The sequence below is a fragment of the Hesperophylax consimilis genome, chromosome 18, assembly GCF_061612785.1.
Source record: "Hesperophylax consimilis isolate HC1 chromosome 18, BYU_Hcon_1.0, whole genome shotgun sequence".
Taxonomy (NCBI): Eukaryota; Metazoa; Arthropoda; class Insecta; order Trichoptera; family Limnephilidae; genus Hesperophylax; species Hesperophylax consimilis.
Genome location: NC_142853.1, coordinates 21,229,759 through 21,249,243, shown reverse-complemented (window position 1 = coordinate 21,249,243; position 19,485 = coordinate 21,229,759). Strand labels below are relative to the sequence as shown.

Genomic DNA, 19,485 nt, shown 5'->3' with positions numbered 1-19,485 from the left:
CGAGACAGTCAATTGAAACTGTCTATATTGTCAGTTTATACAGGTATTGTAAAGTAAATGGATATTAAAATGTATTTATACAAAAATGCCATGAAAAGGTCATTAGGAATATCAATCTATCTATACCAAGGCTGCCCAACCCCAGGCCCGCGAACGAATTATAAGTGGCCCGCGTGAACCATTTTCAAAAAACCCGCCAATCCGCCAATTTGAAAAAGTGTCGCGGGCCCGCGGTAAAACAAACAATGCAGCTTGCGCGCGGTCACCAGTGTTGCCAACGAAGGCGATTTATCGCTATTTAGGCTACTCAGAACGAGAATCAGCGACGAAAAAATCTAACCTGTTGAACTTACTTTTTAAACAAAAATACACCGGTTTTTGATATAATATTTTTTGCGTCCGAAATGGAATCTTGTAGCCTCCCCCCCCCCCCCCCCCTGGGTGCTCTCCCAATATTTTGTGGAGAGCACTCTTTTTGAATTTTTTTTGTGGGGAATTATGTTTTATCCCCCCCCCCATGGAAATAGGAACCGTCAGGTATTCAGTGGGCCGCCAGTGATTCAAAATCGTCAATTTCGCCCAACTGTTAAAAAGGTTGGGCAGCCTTGATCTATACAAATAAAAACGTAAATGTTCGTTTGTTCAAAATCTTAAATCTTTGAAAGTTCTTGACCGATTGCTTTAAAATTTTGACATAACGTTGCATTAGAATATGTGTGCTTTTATATACATAATATATTATATAGATGTCACCCGTGACAGGTAAAAACATGCGTTTTTTTTTAAAGCGACGTGGACTATGGACGTTTTAAGCGCCCTTGAGGTGATTTTCTAACGAAAACGGTGCTATACAAATAATCCAATCATTATTATTATTAAAAGCAAAATGCGCTATTGTTTCTCAATCTGCACAGAAAGACTGAGCCACAGCAACGAGTGACGGGGTACAACTAGTAAATTAATAAAAAGGTATGCCTGTATAGTAAATATTATCTACATTAAATTCTGCACTTGGAAATCTCCAAATATTGTGCGACATTGCTTTGTAACCACCCTGTCCAAGAATTCAACATCAGATTCACAGGCTCTTCTTATACATCCTAAATCATAGCGAGCTTCCTTTTCTGTTAACATTCTTAAGCTGTTAGAGATTTCTAATAGAGCAGCGATAGTTATTAGCCACTCACATTATTAACAATTTATGTAGTACATTAGAATCTGTCAGATTTGGTTCTATTTCGATTTTTGAAGACAATAAACAAGGTTCTTCAGATAATAATTATTCCGGTAGGAACTAGTACTTACCCTAACTTCTGAAGCTTGTGTAGAGCTCCCGCAACCTAATACCTCTATTGTGCTAAGGGTAAATTTGCACACGGCCCTATTCTATTCTATAGTCTATTTTCGTAATAACTTACTTGTGTTGGGGTTTTTTGTAAATATGTATACTGTCTTACCAGATAATTGTGTTATATATTTATAAAAATTGTATTAGGAATACGGTGTCCAGAAACTCATAGTACAAGAGGGAAACTGGTAATACATCAAATGTTTTTTTGAAACTTTTTTCATTGTGTTGAACCAAATTTCAAAACACATCCTTGATTAACAATTTACAGTTGTTTAAAAACCTTCATTACAACATTTTCATCAGTTCTAATGTGAATGTGGACCAGGGTTGGCAATGCATGTTCTAAAATACTACTAGAGATGAAAAGATGTTCAAATTCCCCTCAAATCCTTTACCTCCAAAATTAAACAAATTTCTATTCAAATTGGCATTTATTTTTATTATCTAGTCATTTTCAGATTTTCTCCTTCGTCGAGGCTTAAAAAAAGGTTTTTTGAAAAGTTTCTTCAAAAGAAAACAAAATATAGTACATTCTCACAATTATTGCCAATATTTTTTTTTTTAAATATGCTTGGATAAGACCATAGATATATTATTCACGTAGACCGGTTGTGATGAATCAGAAGATTCAGTCATACCCGCCAAACTGTGTATTAACGTGATGGTGTTTAATTTGCGTTTAAATTACGATTTATTAATTCCGTGTATAATAAAAAATATATATATCTAGAATCAGCTTTTGTTGAACTGTTTGAACATATTTTTTTAAGCCATAATATTTTTCACTGGAGTTCCTTATTATGTACTTAACGGGAATCATTAAGGATGGTGAAATAAATAAAAGAATAACTTATTTAAGCTTAATTTCGTATATTTGAGTGTTAGTCTTACTATTATAACGTCATAATTTCAATTAATTAATTTAAAAGTATCTTACAAATATTGCTTATATGATCAAAATATAAATATTATATTCTAAAACATAGAAAAAATAAAAAAAGGAATTTATTAAAGTAAACGCATTTAAAACTTATTAATACTTTAACAATTATATGTTCGACATTTAAAAAAAAAGCACAATGATATTTATTTTAATTTATACAATTACCAACTAGTAGAACATGTAGATTTTATTGATTAACATCAATTTATTGATCATTACCAACGCATTAATTTAATGATCCCTGTACTTTTTTATTTCATTCAGTTCTATTCACTAAAAATACACATTATATTCGGATATTAACCTATTGTAGCAAGGCCTTAGGCGCCCAACACACTTGGCCTTTTTGAGTGGGATTCTTTCTTAGAAGCTTCTGGAGAAGATGCTAGATAGCAGCACAGTTTAACAGTGTCCAAAACTACTTTCTATGTTCATCTCGCCGTTGCAAATCATCCAACTCAGGTCGGGAAGTTTCAAAATTTGTCACTTTTGACTGACAAATCAGCGCCATTTTTAAATTTTACATTTGAATGTTAGTCTTTAACCTGTTGAGCGTCAGAGTAGGAAAAGGTCAAAATACCCCCAACTGACTGGCGAGAATTTTGGAAACCGCGCGAGAATCACCTTGATGAGTTATGTTTAAACATCAGGATAAAAACTGTTAAAAATTTTTTTGCAACTGTTTTCGGTTTATCAGATAATTTATCTTAATATTTATTTTATGTTATATCATAAGTCGTTTCCCCAGAATACCATAAATTTATCGAAAAAAATTAAATCTCCCTTTTCGGAAAAACTGTCAAAAAAATATATTTATATGGATTTATAAATTGGTTTTATTATTTCTACATATACCTGAATACATACGCTGCATGAAAAACAACCATCAGAAGTTGTTTAAAAAAAAATAATGATTTTACTACTTTGAAAAATCATTAATATATTAAATTTTTCAATGCCGTTTCACGTAAACGAATTTTAACATTCATGGACATTATTTCGTAAGCTGTGTAGCGGCTACATTCTTGAAATAAACAGTAGAATCTACAGTGACATTAGCGCAAGCGATTCTGATTTTTTTCCTTACACATCTTTTGAAGCATAAGGGGTAAAATTCCATCGCAAAAATTTCCAGCATTGACAGTACTGGAGCTCACACATGTGCGCGAGCGCCAAACACGGTCGTAAAGAGTGGACCACTGGTTAAATGCTGATTCTTGGCCAGGTTTCAACTTTCAATTGAATTGTGATCAGCTGTGATGCATCACAACATGACTGCTTTGCTTCACGGCTTGTCACAAATTGATTGAAAGCTGAAACGGGCCAAGAACAGACATTCAATGGAAACGAAATGTCAAGAATTCTAAATGCTGATTGGCGATGTGATTGTAAATCAAGTGTGACGAAGTTTGAAGCAACCCAATCTAAAGTGACCTACGAAGACAATAAAATGTGTGCTGAAGGAAGGATGCGAATGGTACAAACACCAAACCCTTCTCTTTGCCGTGTTTTTAAAATACTAAAATGTTATCACGTACCCTTCGCTTCAATGAAATTACGTATTTATATAAACTTTATCATAACTTACTAATTTTTCCTTGCTAAGGAAGATATGTAACCAAAGGGTGACTTTTATTACTTACTGGCGGCAGACCCGTGAAAAATCACAGGATAGTCTGAATTCTTGACAAATCAGTTTCAATTTTTAAAATGACAATATTTTATTTTCCGTTAAATATTATACCATAGGTAATTGCTTCATCGCTTGTAGACAACCGATTCCAATATTCAAAATGACATTCAAAGCAAATTTGAGTTCATTGAACCAGGTTTCCATGCAGGAAGATTTCAAGAAAAACAAAAATTTCACGCACAGACAGCCGAATTAGTATTTTTGATATCAAAACTCGATTTTTTTCAAATCCATTTGACGTTTGCATCTATTTTTCTATTTTCGCAAATAAACATTATTGACTTGGACTGCATTTAACTGCACTGCCTCTGTAAATAAAAAAAAGGCGAAAAAGCTTTTCAATTAGAGCTGCGATTGTAGGGAATGTTATGTAGTGTAAGAAAGAGGGAGAAGGGAAAAGAGGCCTGGATCTATCTGAAGTAAAGCTATTTTAAGCCAATGATTGTGATTATTTCCGAGGATATATCACCAGGACGGTGTGACGAAAATGCCTAACTTCATCACAAATTTCATCAAGCTAAAATGCAAATCAAAATGAAATGAAATTAATGAATTCAAAAAAGCCAAATGTCGAAGGGTACATTATTAGTTTGTGACGCTTCATTTATAGCAGAAATAAATGCCTCTACGTATCTCTACCAGGTGTCTAAACAACGTCAGGTGCTAACTATCATATCTCACTACCTCGAGGGGGGAAGCGGTGAGGGGCGAAGGGTCTATAACCGCTTGCAATATTTTTAAGTCTTAACAGTCTTATAGATTGATTGAAAAAATATATAGTTGCAGATACCAGAGCAAATTAATCATAGTTTAAATTATGATAGGAGTCACTTTTTCAAGTGACAATACACAATAGACAAATAATTACACAAACAAATTATCTTTTCAAGGAGCCGATTCTGTTAAAGTTTCAATAAAAAATATTTATGAGAAAAAAGTCTGTTCTGACAAAAGTGTTGTGATTCAGAAAACGAGTTGACAGTTTTTCTGTATTCAATATTGAAAGAGAAGCAGAATCGGCGTCCAATTATTTACCTTAACTAAATACATAGGTAAGATATACATTACATATATAATCGGTGACTGATTCTTTGAATTCCAATCCATACTCACAATACATTCAATTACTATACTAAGTAGTTCATTTTTAAGAAACCTACAATACAGGGCGAATTAGATAACCACTACCTGTGTTTTCGTAAATGCAAATGGAAAAAAATACATACCTACAAAGAATTCATTGGTGATAAATCAACATTTTAAATATGTCTACAAGGGGTAAACAATGCATCTTGCAACAAAAACTAACAATGAATTCTTTAAATGGCCTTCAGTAATTTTATATAACGTAACTTAATGCCAAATCGCAATTCCGAATGAAACTATTAACACAGGTGGTCTATTTCATCCCATATTGAAGGGCCAATGAATTAATTGTGATGGTATATTTTAGCTATTCGATATTAATCTCCGACAATACCATCAAGTTTGAAGTCAAATATTATACTAAGCTTAATAAAGAACTGTAGAGAAGTATTGTGTTGTAACAAACACTTCCAGAGTTTTAAGATCTGAATCTTGCTGTTTTTAGTTGAGCTCAACAACAAATACAATATTAAATTTTGACAAGAGCAATTTTCCACTACATTACGATAATTCCAAAATGTACAAATAAATTATTAAAATAAATTTTTGCTCAGCACATTGTTCATTCCATGCAAAAATATTCAGTCAGTAAATAAAGGAGGATACATATTCTGTATGTACCGGATTAACAGGAGGATTGCATAATATAAAGGAGTCTCCCGCAAAATTAATTTAAAAAATTTTATATTGTTTTATCTGACATTACTAAATACAATACAATACATAAAATGAAACAATTAATTGATTCAATGACGCGCCCCGTGCAAAGTAATCTATCTGCAAATTTGTTATTTTAGAAGCTGACTTTGAAGTTTTATCGGCATTGCTGGGGGGGTTTTATCCTTAGTAGATAGACATATACCATGGCTGACTTTTCTGTAGGACCTTTTAAGATATACAATTCCATGGTACATTATTTAGATATATCTCATAAGGTTTAGCCAGCGTTAGCAATGTAAGCCCCCGAAAATAATTTTTTAACGACTTGATTACAAAACTTTTATTTACTTTTTATACTTATAATATTCGAGTATTATATACATAAACCTTCCGGAAGAAATTCTCTAAAAGATAGTGAAAACCCTATCAAAATCCTTCAAGTAGTTTAGAAGAACTAAGCGCACAAACAGATAGACGCGGATAGCGACTTTATTTTATACTATTTAGAGATTTATTGATTATCCTGAAAAATTGACACATGTACACAAATTTAAAGTACTTTTTACGGGGCCAGTCTTAATCACAATTTCATAAATAATTTATTTTCTGATCTAGCTTATACTATTCTAACTAACGGGTTAGTTGACCAACTGTTTAAAATTATTATAAAATCTGTGGCCTGCTTCTAAAAGAGCAAAAAATGTCAGCTTTTCAATTTTCACGAGACCTATGTAAGATGTACTTGATGACTCTTTTTCTAGTGTAACAATGGCGTCCGAAAAACGAAAAAATGCTTTCTCGAAATCGAAAGGTTCTTTTAGAATTCAGAAGAATTAAAAAAATATATGCGTATCGAAAAACTCATATTGGCCACTTTAGAAGCAAGTTGGTTTCACATTAAGTATGTTATTTCGTTTGATGAATGACAATAATTTTCACATGTTTATCAAATAACCAAGATTACAATTGATTAAGATATTCTTAAAATTAGAACATTACATATTTTGATAAATTCTCCGGTCAAATATTAATGATTGTCTATCAATCAATGGTACAATACAGAATATATATTCAGAAAGGCAATTCAAAATAAGCCTAGGCAGTTTTTTCCAATCTGTATCCAAGGTTAATTATGCAACAGATTCAATTCAAAATCATGTCAAAATCAAAATCAACAAAAATTGCAAAGTCTCCTTAACTGAATAAGATCTTAAGAGTCTAACCAGTTGGATACCTGACACAAACAATAGCAGAAGATTATCAAATTTGTCATCTGGTGGTGTAAACTACAAGAAGATAGGTTATGTTAGTATTGGAGTGCTAAACTCTAGTTCCTAATCCAAAAGTGGCTTTACTGCTTTCAACTGTAAGTATGGCATATATTGATGCATGCAACCTGCTGACCCATAAAGACACAGTAATGGAAACTTTAATGACCGAATGTGCTAGCGATAAGCCAAAGTAACAAAATTAACATATTGGCAGTCTGTAGAGGTACAAATTATTTGCCAAAATGATTATGATGTAATTATGTAGAATTTTACAAATAAGAAACCTGTTCTGCAGAACTGCAGAAAAGTAGACTTAAGATTCTCACCGCCATTAGAATCGTTGGGATTTTGAGCCTCATGTTTGTACTTGCAGTTAACTTTTCAGAGGCTCATGGTGTTCCAAATATTGGTTTAAGGAGTAATAACAACACAGTTTTATTACCCAAAAGTCAATCAAAAAAATACTTTAAAAAGTATGTTTGTTGTTCAAGTGAAATAATATTATGTAGGCCACAGAAGAGATAAGTCAATAGAAATGTGTTGTGAGCGTGTCTGTGTGCCCAAAGTATATCTTTCTTCGGGTGAAAATGATCAAACAATTTCAAATACCGAGAATTTTTCCTTGGGTAGATCATCAATTAGGGCTCTCGAGTTGAAAGGTTTAAAGGTTTAGTTTTCCCTCAAATCGTTTTAGATCACACTTACATTGGCTTATGTCTTTAGTGATGGAAGCAATGTGAAAAAAATAATCTACACAATCAGAAAATGGATATGTTGGATTATGAAACCGGAGATTGGAGATCAGCCACCTAAGTCGTTGTGTATATGGAGTGTATACAGATGTGTTTGTTGATTGGGTTGGGTTAGGTTGGGTTGGGGTGGGTTAGTTAGGTTAGGTGTTAAAAGTGACAGGGCGGAGCGAGGGATCATTTGGCGGTTTTGCTCTGCGGCTTGGAGGGAGTGGTGGGGGCCCCCCCTTGTTCGGCTATGGAGCCCAGGGCACAGCCTTCGCTGTCCACTTCCATCTGAAAAAGAAACAGGTTTTAGTAAAAAAATAATGTTAATTATGGAGAATTAATTATTTATGCAGCTAATATTGTATAAAATTATATTAGTTTCGCAAATAGATCACAGAATTTTGTAAAAGGCAGTTTATAAAAAAATAGTATAAATTGGTTGTATAAAACATGTGCAAACTCACTTTATCATCTTTAGCAATAATAGGAGTGGTGCTTCTTCCAATGCTGCCTGCAGCAGAGCCGTTGGTCGTTGAGGAGTTGTTCACTGCTTCCGAGCCCTCCTCACTGTTGCCGTTGTTACCTGGACACAAATACATAATTAGTTATAATATTATCCTATCAAATCCCCTGAAGAGTCGTGGGAAACTCAGAGGCAGACTTTGGACGAGAAAAATAAGCATCAATTAAGACACAATTATTTAACTTCCAGGGTTCTCTCTCCCTCAGAAGATGTGGACCTTACTAAACTGCATCCGGTGCAATCATAGCCGTTGTGCATATATGAGGCCTAAAGGATTCTGAATTGTGTGAATATGGACGTATTCAAACAAAACACATTGTAGAAAACTGTCCTCTTCATCAGTTCCCCAGTGCTGTCAAATGGCTGCCCTCAGCATCCCACTTTAACCTCCATCAACTATCTCCCAACATAGGAAGAAGAACGCTTCAAAATTTGATATGGCCTTAGGATGCGGCACCAAACACCAAAACTAATAATTAAGTCAATCATTTAACCTCAAGTTGATGCCGTAAGTGCCCCTTTTCTGAAAACGGTATTTCAACATCCCAAAGTTTTCCTTCGGGATAACGGGGCAGAGTAACAAGAAGCGTGATGGTTCCATTCAAAACAGGACGTATGGTCACGTTAATTATAGTGAATTAGAGATAGTTACCATTCTTGTGGTCATGAGCCGTGTCGGGGGCCAGGGAGGGACAGGTGGGGGGCACTGCGGGGCTGTCGGCCTGCAGGCAGGGGGACTGCGAGGGCCCCGCACCCCCTGATTCCGCCTCATGTTCCTTCAGCACAGCATCCAGATTGTAGCGACGCCGGTAGCTGGCCCAGAAGGTACGCAGGTGCGCCTCCGACTTTGTGCCTATTGTTTCTGCGATGGCTTGGAAATCCTTGCCTGAAAGTTTTATTATGTGGTGAGATCAATGACTTGATTCAATCAAGGCATTTATTTTGTATAGCGCCGTAATTTCTAAGCATATAAATGAAGCTATTAAGTTAATTACCATATTTCCTGACACCTTGTACTGCCAGCAGTAACTCATCATTGGTCCACCGAGCATTCACTTTGGAATTCAATTCTGATGTCCGGAGATCCTCAATGCTTTCCGAGTTCTTACGTTTGAGTGCACTGATTTGTTGCTTATTATTCTGGACCTGTCGACAGAACATATCAAATTAATGACTAATCTCCAACAACAAAATATGACAAAACACAGAAAATCTATGAGAAATATAAATCTACTTTGTTCAGTGCCACCTCTTTGTAGAGAACTAGGCTGTACATTTTCGATTTAGAGCAAAATCTAAGGCACTGAAAACCTTCCTATGTTTCAAACAAAACTGTATTCCGACTATCAACTTATGTCTATTTTCATTCTGGTCAAACTCAAATAAATTTCAAGCAGAAATGTTTGTGAAATGATCATGCGTGTTTTACAAGTATGCGGGAAAGTCGGTAACAGGTTGATCGCATGTCTGATGCAGTCGACGCCAGCCCGGACATATTTATGTTGGTGAGGTTGTAAGGGGGTAACGGGGTAACAGGGGGAGTATGGAGGGAGTATAAGGAAACAAAGCAGCAGAGTGGATAAAACTAGCGTTAGATTCAATAAAATGTGTGCAGAATACAAAAACATGTGTTAATTACACATCTCTACTTAAAATTATTATGAATACATAAAGTGTTTGGCCTAAAAGGATACACAGCCGGCGATGATCGTCTGTTAAACGTATACATTCAATACATTGGTTCTTATCTTAATAATTAGGCTAAAGATATTGGCCAATAATGGGTATACCAATGTCAAATGTTAGTAGCCATGAACATTTTAATTACATATTTCCCTTATCCCTACCCTTAACTTTATATTTCATGGTTGTAAAAATGAAGAAAAAAAAAATCAATTTAGTTGTGCTTTGCTTATTTGCGAGCATTCAAATCAACTTAACATGAGCAGACAATGAAGTTACGTTAAAAATGGCTTAAAAGTTGGCTCATGTAAGCAACAGATTTCCAGATAAACTACTGTTATTACTATTTTGTATGGTTCATAATTGTGATAAACAAAGGACATTAGTATACCTAAGAGGACCAGCAATACACACTGACAATATGAACAAGGTATGTACAATTTAACAACAAATAATTCACAAAAAATCCGGACAAAGGCCTTGTAATGTGCGGGCAACAAGGTTAGGTTTGGTTAGGCGGTAATCAAGTGTGGCAGAGTCATCAGATCAGATCAGAGCCGGCTGTGTAACGCTGGGCGCCGGCTTACTTGTCTCTTGAGCGACACAATCTCGCGGTCCATGGCGCGCAGCATAACCTCGCCCTGGTTGAGCGTGGGGGGCGGAGTAGCCATGGCCACAAGGTCATCGTAGTTGATGTAGATACCGCGGGGCAGCTTGTGCTTGAAGCGAGCCTGCTTGGGCCCGCCGCGCCGTGACACGGGCCCGCACACGGGGCGCATGCTGCCCGTCCGCCTGCCCGCCGGGAAAATGCCATTTTAAACCGGTTCATTCATTTTTAATAATATTTGGCTAATTTATATAGCGCCGTTTTCATGAGAAATCAAGAAATTGCCTCACACGAAAAGAACGTAACCCTTTTGGCCTCGGCTATTTTTCAGCTTAAAACCTAAGGTTTGGAGTGTTTCAAGTGTATATTTGATCCCTATGAAATCGATAATAAGAGCCATTTTAAATTCTTGATATTTGAACAATCTCCTTTTCTTTTTTTTAAAAAAAGAAAGACAAACATTCCCGGGTTACGAATAACCTGACAATATTTGAAAATCTCCTACTACCACCACAGTAAGCTGAAAATGTTGCTTGTGTTGTGATGGACGACTTAGCCAGCCGAGGAATTGAATACAATACGCCTGGGTGGGACCCAAACGTAATGTCAACTCGGCCACCGACCGGTCAAATTAATATGTTGATTCTCGGCCCATTTTAGCTTTTCATCAAATTGTGATAAGCTGTCAAGCATAGTAATCATTCTGTAATGCTTGACAGCAGATCACGATTTTGTCAAAAGTTAAAAAGCACCTAGAATTGGCATTAAAAGATTCTTGCAAACAAGCGACTTTTTACAGCAATTTCTTGCCAACAATGTGGTGCTGGCAAGAAACTGAGGTATAAAGTTGCTCTTTTACGAGAGCCTTAACGGGGACCGTTCAAATGTCAGAAATTAAAAATGGCGCAGATTGCCGATTTGATGGTCATCAAATGAGATGAAGTTTGAAGCACACAAACCTAAATGTTTAAGAATAATGTATCACTAATTAATTTATTTTGACGACAAAAAGATCCTCAAATAGACTTTCTTTGATTAACGGTGTTTTCTCTGTCATAAAACTTTACGATACAACAAAGTTTGCGATGACGGATCAGCGCTTTGAGGTGTTTAGCAGTCAAGATGCTAAGACCTTTGAGACTAAAAGGGTTAACCAAATAAAAAATCAATTTCGTGTAAAACAATTTCTACCACACTTGGTACTTATTCGATATGACTACTGCTGTCAAATATGACCTGAGAATCTGCAGTGAGGATGTGTGCATTAAAAACCCTCTAGCCAGCCACATCGCAGACTTAGGCATACCACTGATAGCTCCATTGTATAAACAACGCAATTTAACACAAGGAGAGGTTTCCACTGAACTCTTAACAACAGTGTTATACAGGTAAGTTTTCAAGTTATGACTGTATAGACCATCAAAAATTTTAAACCTAAAAAATATATGCACTTGGCTTTAAAAAAAAGTTTTTTAAAGTCTCAAACAACTTTAGGACATGGTTTGACAGCAGTTGCCAAATTCGGCAAATACTTCATACTTAAATCTTTATGCCTTATAAATACAGTCTGTCGCGTTGTAAGAGAATGTCAATAATGGCTGTGAGATTCGAACTCAAATCAGTAAATGCCCAAAATGTTAAAAGCAAAGTAAATTTGTGAAAAGTAAAACATTGTGTATAAGTGGGCACCGTTGTAAATCAAAAACTATTTCTATAAAATTATTGCAGATATATTTTTAAATCATTTTCAGAATTCAATCAAATTTTGTTACTTAAATTTGCGGAATTTAATTACTTCTCTTTCTCTTGGGAAAGAAATAATCGCTACTCTATCAGTAGGATTTTGGTAAATAGGTCAGCTTCAGTCTAAGGTCAGTCTACGCAAGGTTTGGTTACATGCTACCACTTCTAACTAGCGAGTAACAATCAGGTCACAGTCGGAGATACAAACACAAGGTCAGTCACAGTCACAAGGTGGTTAACTATATTATGTTAAGTCATTCAGGGGTAGTCGACTATTTTCACCGAAGCTGGTTGATTGGAAGTTGGATAATTAGTGTAACAGCTCATTGGAGGTCAGTTTTTTGAGGTGAATTAGCAAAGGTTAGTCATTAATTGGCAAATTATTATCGCCAGATTGAGTAGCAAAATTTTGCCAACTCGACCAGATATAGATATAGTGGGAGGAACGTAGGATAAACACTGAAAGTCATTAGCGATCAATAGCTTTCCGATGAGCACATTTTATGTCAAAGGGTATTTTTGTTTTGTTTACTAGGAAGTCACTATTGTAATGCAGCTTTTAGTTAGATAAGGGTATATCAAAAGTAATGTCATTCTGGGTCGGTAGTTGGTTACTAAGTCTACTGGCATCCAGATCTGGATAAATAAAGGTTAATTACCTCCAGATCGGGAACATTACATCCAGATCAGTCACTCTATGCTTCTAGCTGAATAAATAATAAGGCATTATGATGTATATGTATTAGTACACACCTGACGTGTGTGTAGCAGGCGGTGCACAGTTTATGTGTGTTGTAGGGAGTAGTTTTGTTGCATAGAATACCGCAGGCCGTACACCATCCCGCCCCCTCTTGTCCCACCTACAGTAGGCAATAATGCGACACTTACTTATTGCTATTGCTATTGCTATAGCTCCCATTACACTTTATCTTCATCCATAAATACTCAACCATAGACAAACAAACAAACAATACTTGTATGTAAAAATTAACAAATCGTAATGAATATTTGGCAAATGAAAATAAATGTGATTTTAGTTTTAATTCAAATTGTTAAAACTTGAAAGTAGCATGTTTGGAATTTATAAACCAATTTTACATATTCATCTATTCAGCATAAGGCTTTTGAAAGTATTTAAAGTTTAGGTTATCGGGCTAATTTTTTCACATAATAAAGCAAATGAAATTGTACCAACATATGGATCCTTGGCAATCTAAACAGAACAAAAATGTATAAATAATATTTATTTTGGACACTAGATAACATAAATGATTAGAAAATGAATAATAATCCTGGTCATCACATGAATGTAATACAAAATACAATTAGGATGAAAAAAACATTTCTTATACATATATATATTTTGCTAAAAGTTTAATATAATGCATTACAAAAAATGCTATGATTTCAATCAACAAATAAAGGAAAGGCGGAAATTCTCACGATAAAAACCTTTAAATAATTATGAAATTTTCAATATTTTAATTTGGTTGTTGTCATAAAAATCCAGCATTAATATTAATCAACAATAAACAGGGTTATTTTCAAACAAAACAATTCAACTCCCGAATGCGTCGTTTTTAAAATTAAAATCAGGATGCCAAGATCAGGGAGAGAAAGGATTCAATTCTTCAGTTACAATTTGTTTTCTGCACACATTTCAGAGATTGGTATTTTTGATGGCAAGGTATCTTATGAAATATACAAGAGGAAACAAAGCTTTGTTAAAAGTATGGAAGCATGCAGAGTGAGAGGGACTAGGAACTGGGCACGGAAACAAACCATTACTGCAGCATTAGCCATTAATTACATGATGAGCACTGATTACTAGATGCAATAACAGTGGAGCTGAAAATATTACTAAATAATGTTACAACCAACAAAGTAGTACGATCCAAGTGTTATGAGAAGCTTTCTGATGTTGTTAACCTTACTATATACATAAACCCTAAACTTCATATTCATAGAATACTTGAGTGCAAAGTGTTTCTCATTATATAAACTATATAAATACAGTCCAATTCGTTTATAATAAACGAAAATACAAATGTTTTATGCATGTAGGTAATGCTCAGTTAAGATTGGTTCTCTAATAGAATATCGCAGTATTTCTTCTGCAAATTTATGACACATCACATAGAGCGAAGTAATAACATGATGATAAAAGTAACGACATCAAAGCAACATCGGTTCTGATTCAGACAAAATATTATTAAAAGTGTATTAAAAGCCACGATGGCTGCAAATATTTTAACTTAATGCATTTAATAGCGACAATGCTAATTTGGAAAGTGCCATGTATTATAACACTACAAATAAGTCTTGCAAAATAAATGATTCCAATAATCTATATTACAATTATAATTATTAAATCCACAGTATGTATGATTTTGCATAAATTTAACTCATTATGTACCTAGATCAGCGATTCCCAAACTTTGTCGGCCAGAACAGACAGAACCCCAGCATGATTTTAAACATGCAATTTTTTGTTTGTACCTGTTTCTAAATAAATACAATCCATTAAAATCGCAGTTTTTTTTTAATTATTTCTACTGCAGAACTCTCTCTCTAATCCGCCACCCCAAAAACCGGGCAAGTGTCCAATTAGTGAAAGCAGCGGATTATAGTGCATAAGTAACATACAAAATATGGGAAAAAAAAAGAAGGTATTTTGTGAACAAAAAAAATCAAACATCGTTTATGCTTGCGAGAAAACTCCAATTCGTAAACTCATTAAAATAAAAAACGCATGTGGCGGACACTGAATTTGACACGAATACCGGCGAATAATAGAGCTTGATCAAGTTAGTAAAAATAATAGCAAATCAGATTGTTGGACAATCGAACGGTGGGTGGATGACTGAGAGAACTGTATTTGAATAAAAAAAAATATTGTGAATATCGGAGGTGATTTTGCACAAAAACAGCGCTATACAAATCATCCAAATATTGTGATCATTATTATTAATAGTCCCAATTTTCCAAAGCCAGTGGGATATGGCATTCCCAATTAAATAGTTTATAGCATACATGCAATATTCCATATTTAAAGTGAAACTACGTCATTTTTATCATCTTGAAATATTAAAGAACATCTATAAAAAAAAGGTGCTAAAGTTTGATGTATATATCATATATATAATATTTTGGGTTTTTCTTTTTCCTGTAGAGATGTAGAAACTTCCGTGTAGTTTACAGAATGTTCAAAAGAAAAGCAAAATAAGTTCTTTGTGAAATAACTAATCCCTAACAAAGGTAGTCCCACCAGATACACACTATGTAGTTGGTTGCGCAGTTCGAAAAGCATCTGTTTTCTAGCATTCCTTGGAAACTGTCACCACTTTGGGAACCACTGACCTAGACGGTTCATTAAAAATAAGGTTGTTGTAATATTTTTGAAAATTTTACTTATCAATGTCATTAAAAGCAAACTTGGCCATTAATCATAAAAATGTGTGCAAAAAGATAAAATTTTATTCATATTTACTTCATGAATATTATAGTAGTCCCAAAGAGAGATTTTATGTACGTCATCGACGATCGTCCTTTTCCTTCTCACATGTCTTGTATGAAAACTAAAAAGACAGTAGATACCAGAACGATGACGTCACATTCAATCTCTCTCTGGGACTACTATATTCTGCGTCTCATAACAAGTTTTCAATGCCACCTAACCTTTATTGTGGAGTTGAAAATATAAAATGGGACATTCAGTTATACATTGTGAATTATATTGCATTAAAAAAATCACTTGTTCCAATTCCTGAGCAACGAAAATCATTTCTAATTTCATTATCATATTATTTGACTAAGTAGCAGATGAAAAAGATATCTAAGTTTGCGTGAAATATACCCAACATGATTTCTACAGCGGAAAACATAATGTGTATAAATAATAGTTGTGAGTGGGAAAAGCTGATGAAATAAAAAGTCGTGGCTGCTACAGAAGACGTTGCAGTGTATTAGATTGTATGCAGCCTATGTTTGTAGGTTTAAGCAAATAATAATAATGTGAACAAATGATGGTTAAGCGTCTGTGACACTACTGGGGCGGATGATAAGCCTGAATTTAATATGGATTATTTCTCCCGTGTTTTGAGGCATTACTTTGTTTCTTTCCATCACTAAAACCCCCTAAACTGCTGGTAGATACCAATGTAACCTCCCTACTCTTACCCATTCAAGTGACATGTACCAGAGAGGTTACAAAAGAGCTTTCAGAGAAAGAAACAACTCATCTGAGAATGTATCGTGTGTTTACAATGTTACGAAATATCCTCGCGTGCTGGTTAGCAAGAAAATAGTGATGAAGGGTATTGTACACGTTTTTATTTGCTAAAAACTGAAGTCATCGGTGATTGTACATAATTTTTCCACAAAATACGGTGGAATGCAACAGACAAAAAAGTGCACAGCAGGTGCAAGATGCTACTCCGTAAAACGCAATAATAGCCCCAAAAGCGAGAGAGGTATATAGATCTATGCGAAGAGTGGGAGAGATGAATGGGTGGGTCTGTTCATTGCAGAGATTGATTGAACAGGGGAGCAGAAGAACGAAGAGAGAATGAGTGAATAAATGCATGTAGGTTGGTTGGTTGGAGCAGGGTGGTAGGTTGACTGACCCACCTGGTGGGGGCTGGAGGGGCGGCCGGAGGTGGCCGGGGGTGGCGGGGGGGAGCCCGAGCCTCTCCTAATGCCGCGGTGGATCGTCCACTTCTGTTCACACACATAACCATGTCAAAACAACAGACTAGTTGTGGAGCCCCGCCCTAACCCACAACGACATCGCACACACTGTCACTCACATCTTTAGTGCAGTTAGTATTATAGACAACCTGTTTTGTAAACTCTTTTCCAAAGCAAAAACCTAAGTTAAATGCTTGAGAGCACAAACATTATCATTTTCTCAGCACTAGCCTGTAGTTTGATAAATAAACTGTAATTTTGCCCTGACAAATACAATACCCAATACAATCGTAAACAGTTTGAGGTAAGCGAACTCACAACACCAAGAACATGCTTTGTAGACGGTCTAATTTATAGTTGCGTACGTAAGCCTTCACACAATGAACAAGGGGCAACAACTGACAGTCTGGTCAGTGAGTCTTTGATGTAATGTTTACGCAGACCATAATTCTTGTCTCGAGGTTTCAAGACCTAGTCCTTTTTTCACTACCTTTACCAACATTTGAAACACAAAGCAAAGGTACATTATTTATAAGCAGAAATAGTCACCGCAACGTGTAACAAAACTTTGGTATAGAGAGTGGAATAACACGAAACCAAACAACTTCTACATAAATATTCCAGGTAATATTTGTACTGAATGCATCCATACATTTATTGGATAATAACTGGAGCAGGTATTAGCACAAATTTTAAAACTTCAGAAATAGTTGTTAGAAGACCAAAAACACAGTTTCACTATTATTATAATGTCAGTGGGACAAACGTGCTATCAATTACGAGAAATTTAACAGATTACAAAATTTCCAACTGAGATTGGCAAATAAGAAGATAAATATAACTCACGTAATAATTAGTTTTGAGGCAAGTATAAAAATATGAAAAACAAACGATAAAAATATACATATCATTATAAATTAATATTGAGTAAGGTATTAAATAAATTCAGTTAACAAACTGTTTTAAGGGGAACGGCTGCGCGGCCCTTTTCATACAAAACTTGGATTTGAGGTCAAAATACTGAAAAATTAATCAAAACATACACCAAATATCTAGTATGGGTAAGTACTACTTTTTTATTTGTTTTAAATTATAAAATAATAGGCCATTAAATTATTAAATTTATTTTTCTCGATTTTCAAGGCAAATTTTGGCAATTATTATATGTTATTTTTTTTTAAATAATAGTGCTATTTTACTTACTAATAATATGTTGAAATATAAAATAAAAAAGATTTTTAAAAAGCAGTTGATGGACGTTAATTTTAAAATACTAATATTGAAACAAAAATTGGTTGTATGCTTTTTTTAAGATGTATTATTTTTTTTCATTATATTAAGAAAGTAGATAATGTAAGATTATTTTTTTTATTAGTTCCAATTAAATTACAAAAAAATGCCAAAGTTTCCTCTAAAATCATGCAAAATTGAATTTTTAATGGCCTCTATCTATATCATAATTTAAAAGACAAAGAAATAAAGTAGCACATATCCGTATTTGATATTTGCTATACCTTTAGATTAAAAAAATATATTTTTCAATTTCGGCCTCAATATTATTATATAATTATTTTGGCCTCAAACCCAAATTTAAGATTTGTGAGAAAAAGATCGCGCAGCCGTTTCTCTTAAAGTCATAGTTTTTCTGTCGATAGAAGATGAAATTATGCGTAGGATTTTATCAAGTTGTACAAAATGAGTTTAGTGAAAAATGGATGGCTCATGTAAAATACATACATATTATAATAAAACTCTGATAAATTTATATATTTAATTTATAGCATAAATAATGATTAAATGTCAAAAACTACTATAAACTATTCTGTGAGAGCATTCAAAACTAAGCAGTTTCTTTCAAAATTGATGAATATTCAAAGTTAAGCTCTAATACTATTTATGTATCAAAGCATCTTCCTGAAGCCCAAATATTTCATTACAATTCTGACCTAAAAAATTATTACGATATAATAAAAATGTGGAGAAAACAGCGCAGGTCGAGAACTAACTATTTCAAATAAGCAAAAATGAACAAAAGCTACAAAACCAACAATCTTTTGCTGCACATTCACTGTTTTGAAGCATTTTGTTCCTTTCGCATGGTTAAGAAAATATATTAAAAATTAGTGCTCACACATGCAGTTTTCAAAAGTGACTAATTTTAGTCTCTAGTTATCACCCCAATCTACTTGACTCCCTGGAAGATTAATAATATTATAAATATTTAACATGTTCCATCAAATAATTGGATAATTTATTAAGGCTAAACAGAACATACTTTATAATCTATGCATCCTAAGATGGCGCTAATTTAATTATTTTAGGAAAAACACAAAGACGAATTGTTTGTTTGCGCATGTATGTAAGAAACATGAATAACAAGTTTTGTTACAACAACGGTTACAAATACAATATTCTATCAGTGGGTCAATCCAATATTGT

The 19,485-nt window shown here is 34.3% G+C and overlaps 1 protein-coding gene across 3 annotated transcripts in view; it reads right to left on the bottom strand.

The window, feature by feature from the left end:
- Nucleotides 1-2,259: 2,259 nt before the first annotated feature.
- CoRest (REST corepressor) overlaps nucleotides 2,260-19,485 on the bottom strand; it is a 28,734-nt gene continuing 11,508 nt past the window's right edge. For 2 of the 3 annotated variants that reach the window (XM_089642671.1, XM_089642672.1), the window contains exons 5-11: nucleotides 16,987-17,076; nucleotides 13,111-13,217; nucleotides 10,595-10,799; nucleotides 9,320-9,470; nucleotides 8,977-9,210; nucleotides 8,266-8,384; nucleotides 2,260-8,089 (exon numbers count right to left, since the gene is read on the bottom strand). In XM_089642671.1, the coding sequence (XP_089498797.1) occupies nucleotides 7,991-8,089; nucleotides 8,266-8,384; nucleotides 8,977-9,210; nucleotides 9,320-9,470; nucleotides 10,595-10,799; nucleotides 13,111-13,217; nucleotides 16,987-17,076 (1,005 nt within the window). In that variant the 3' untranslated portion in view covers nucleotides 2,260-7,990. The remainder of the gene's footprint in view (nucleotides 8,090-8,265; nucleotides 8,385-8,976; nucleotides 9,211-9,319; nucleotides 9,471-10,594; nucleotides 10,800-13,110; nucleotides 13,218-16,986; nucleotides 17,077-19,485) is intronic. The other variant, XM_089642673.1, reaches the window with a different exon arrangement.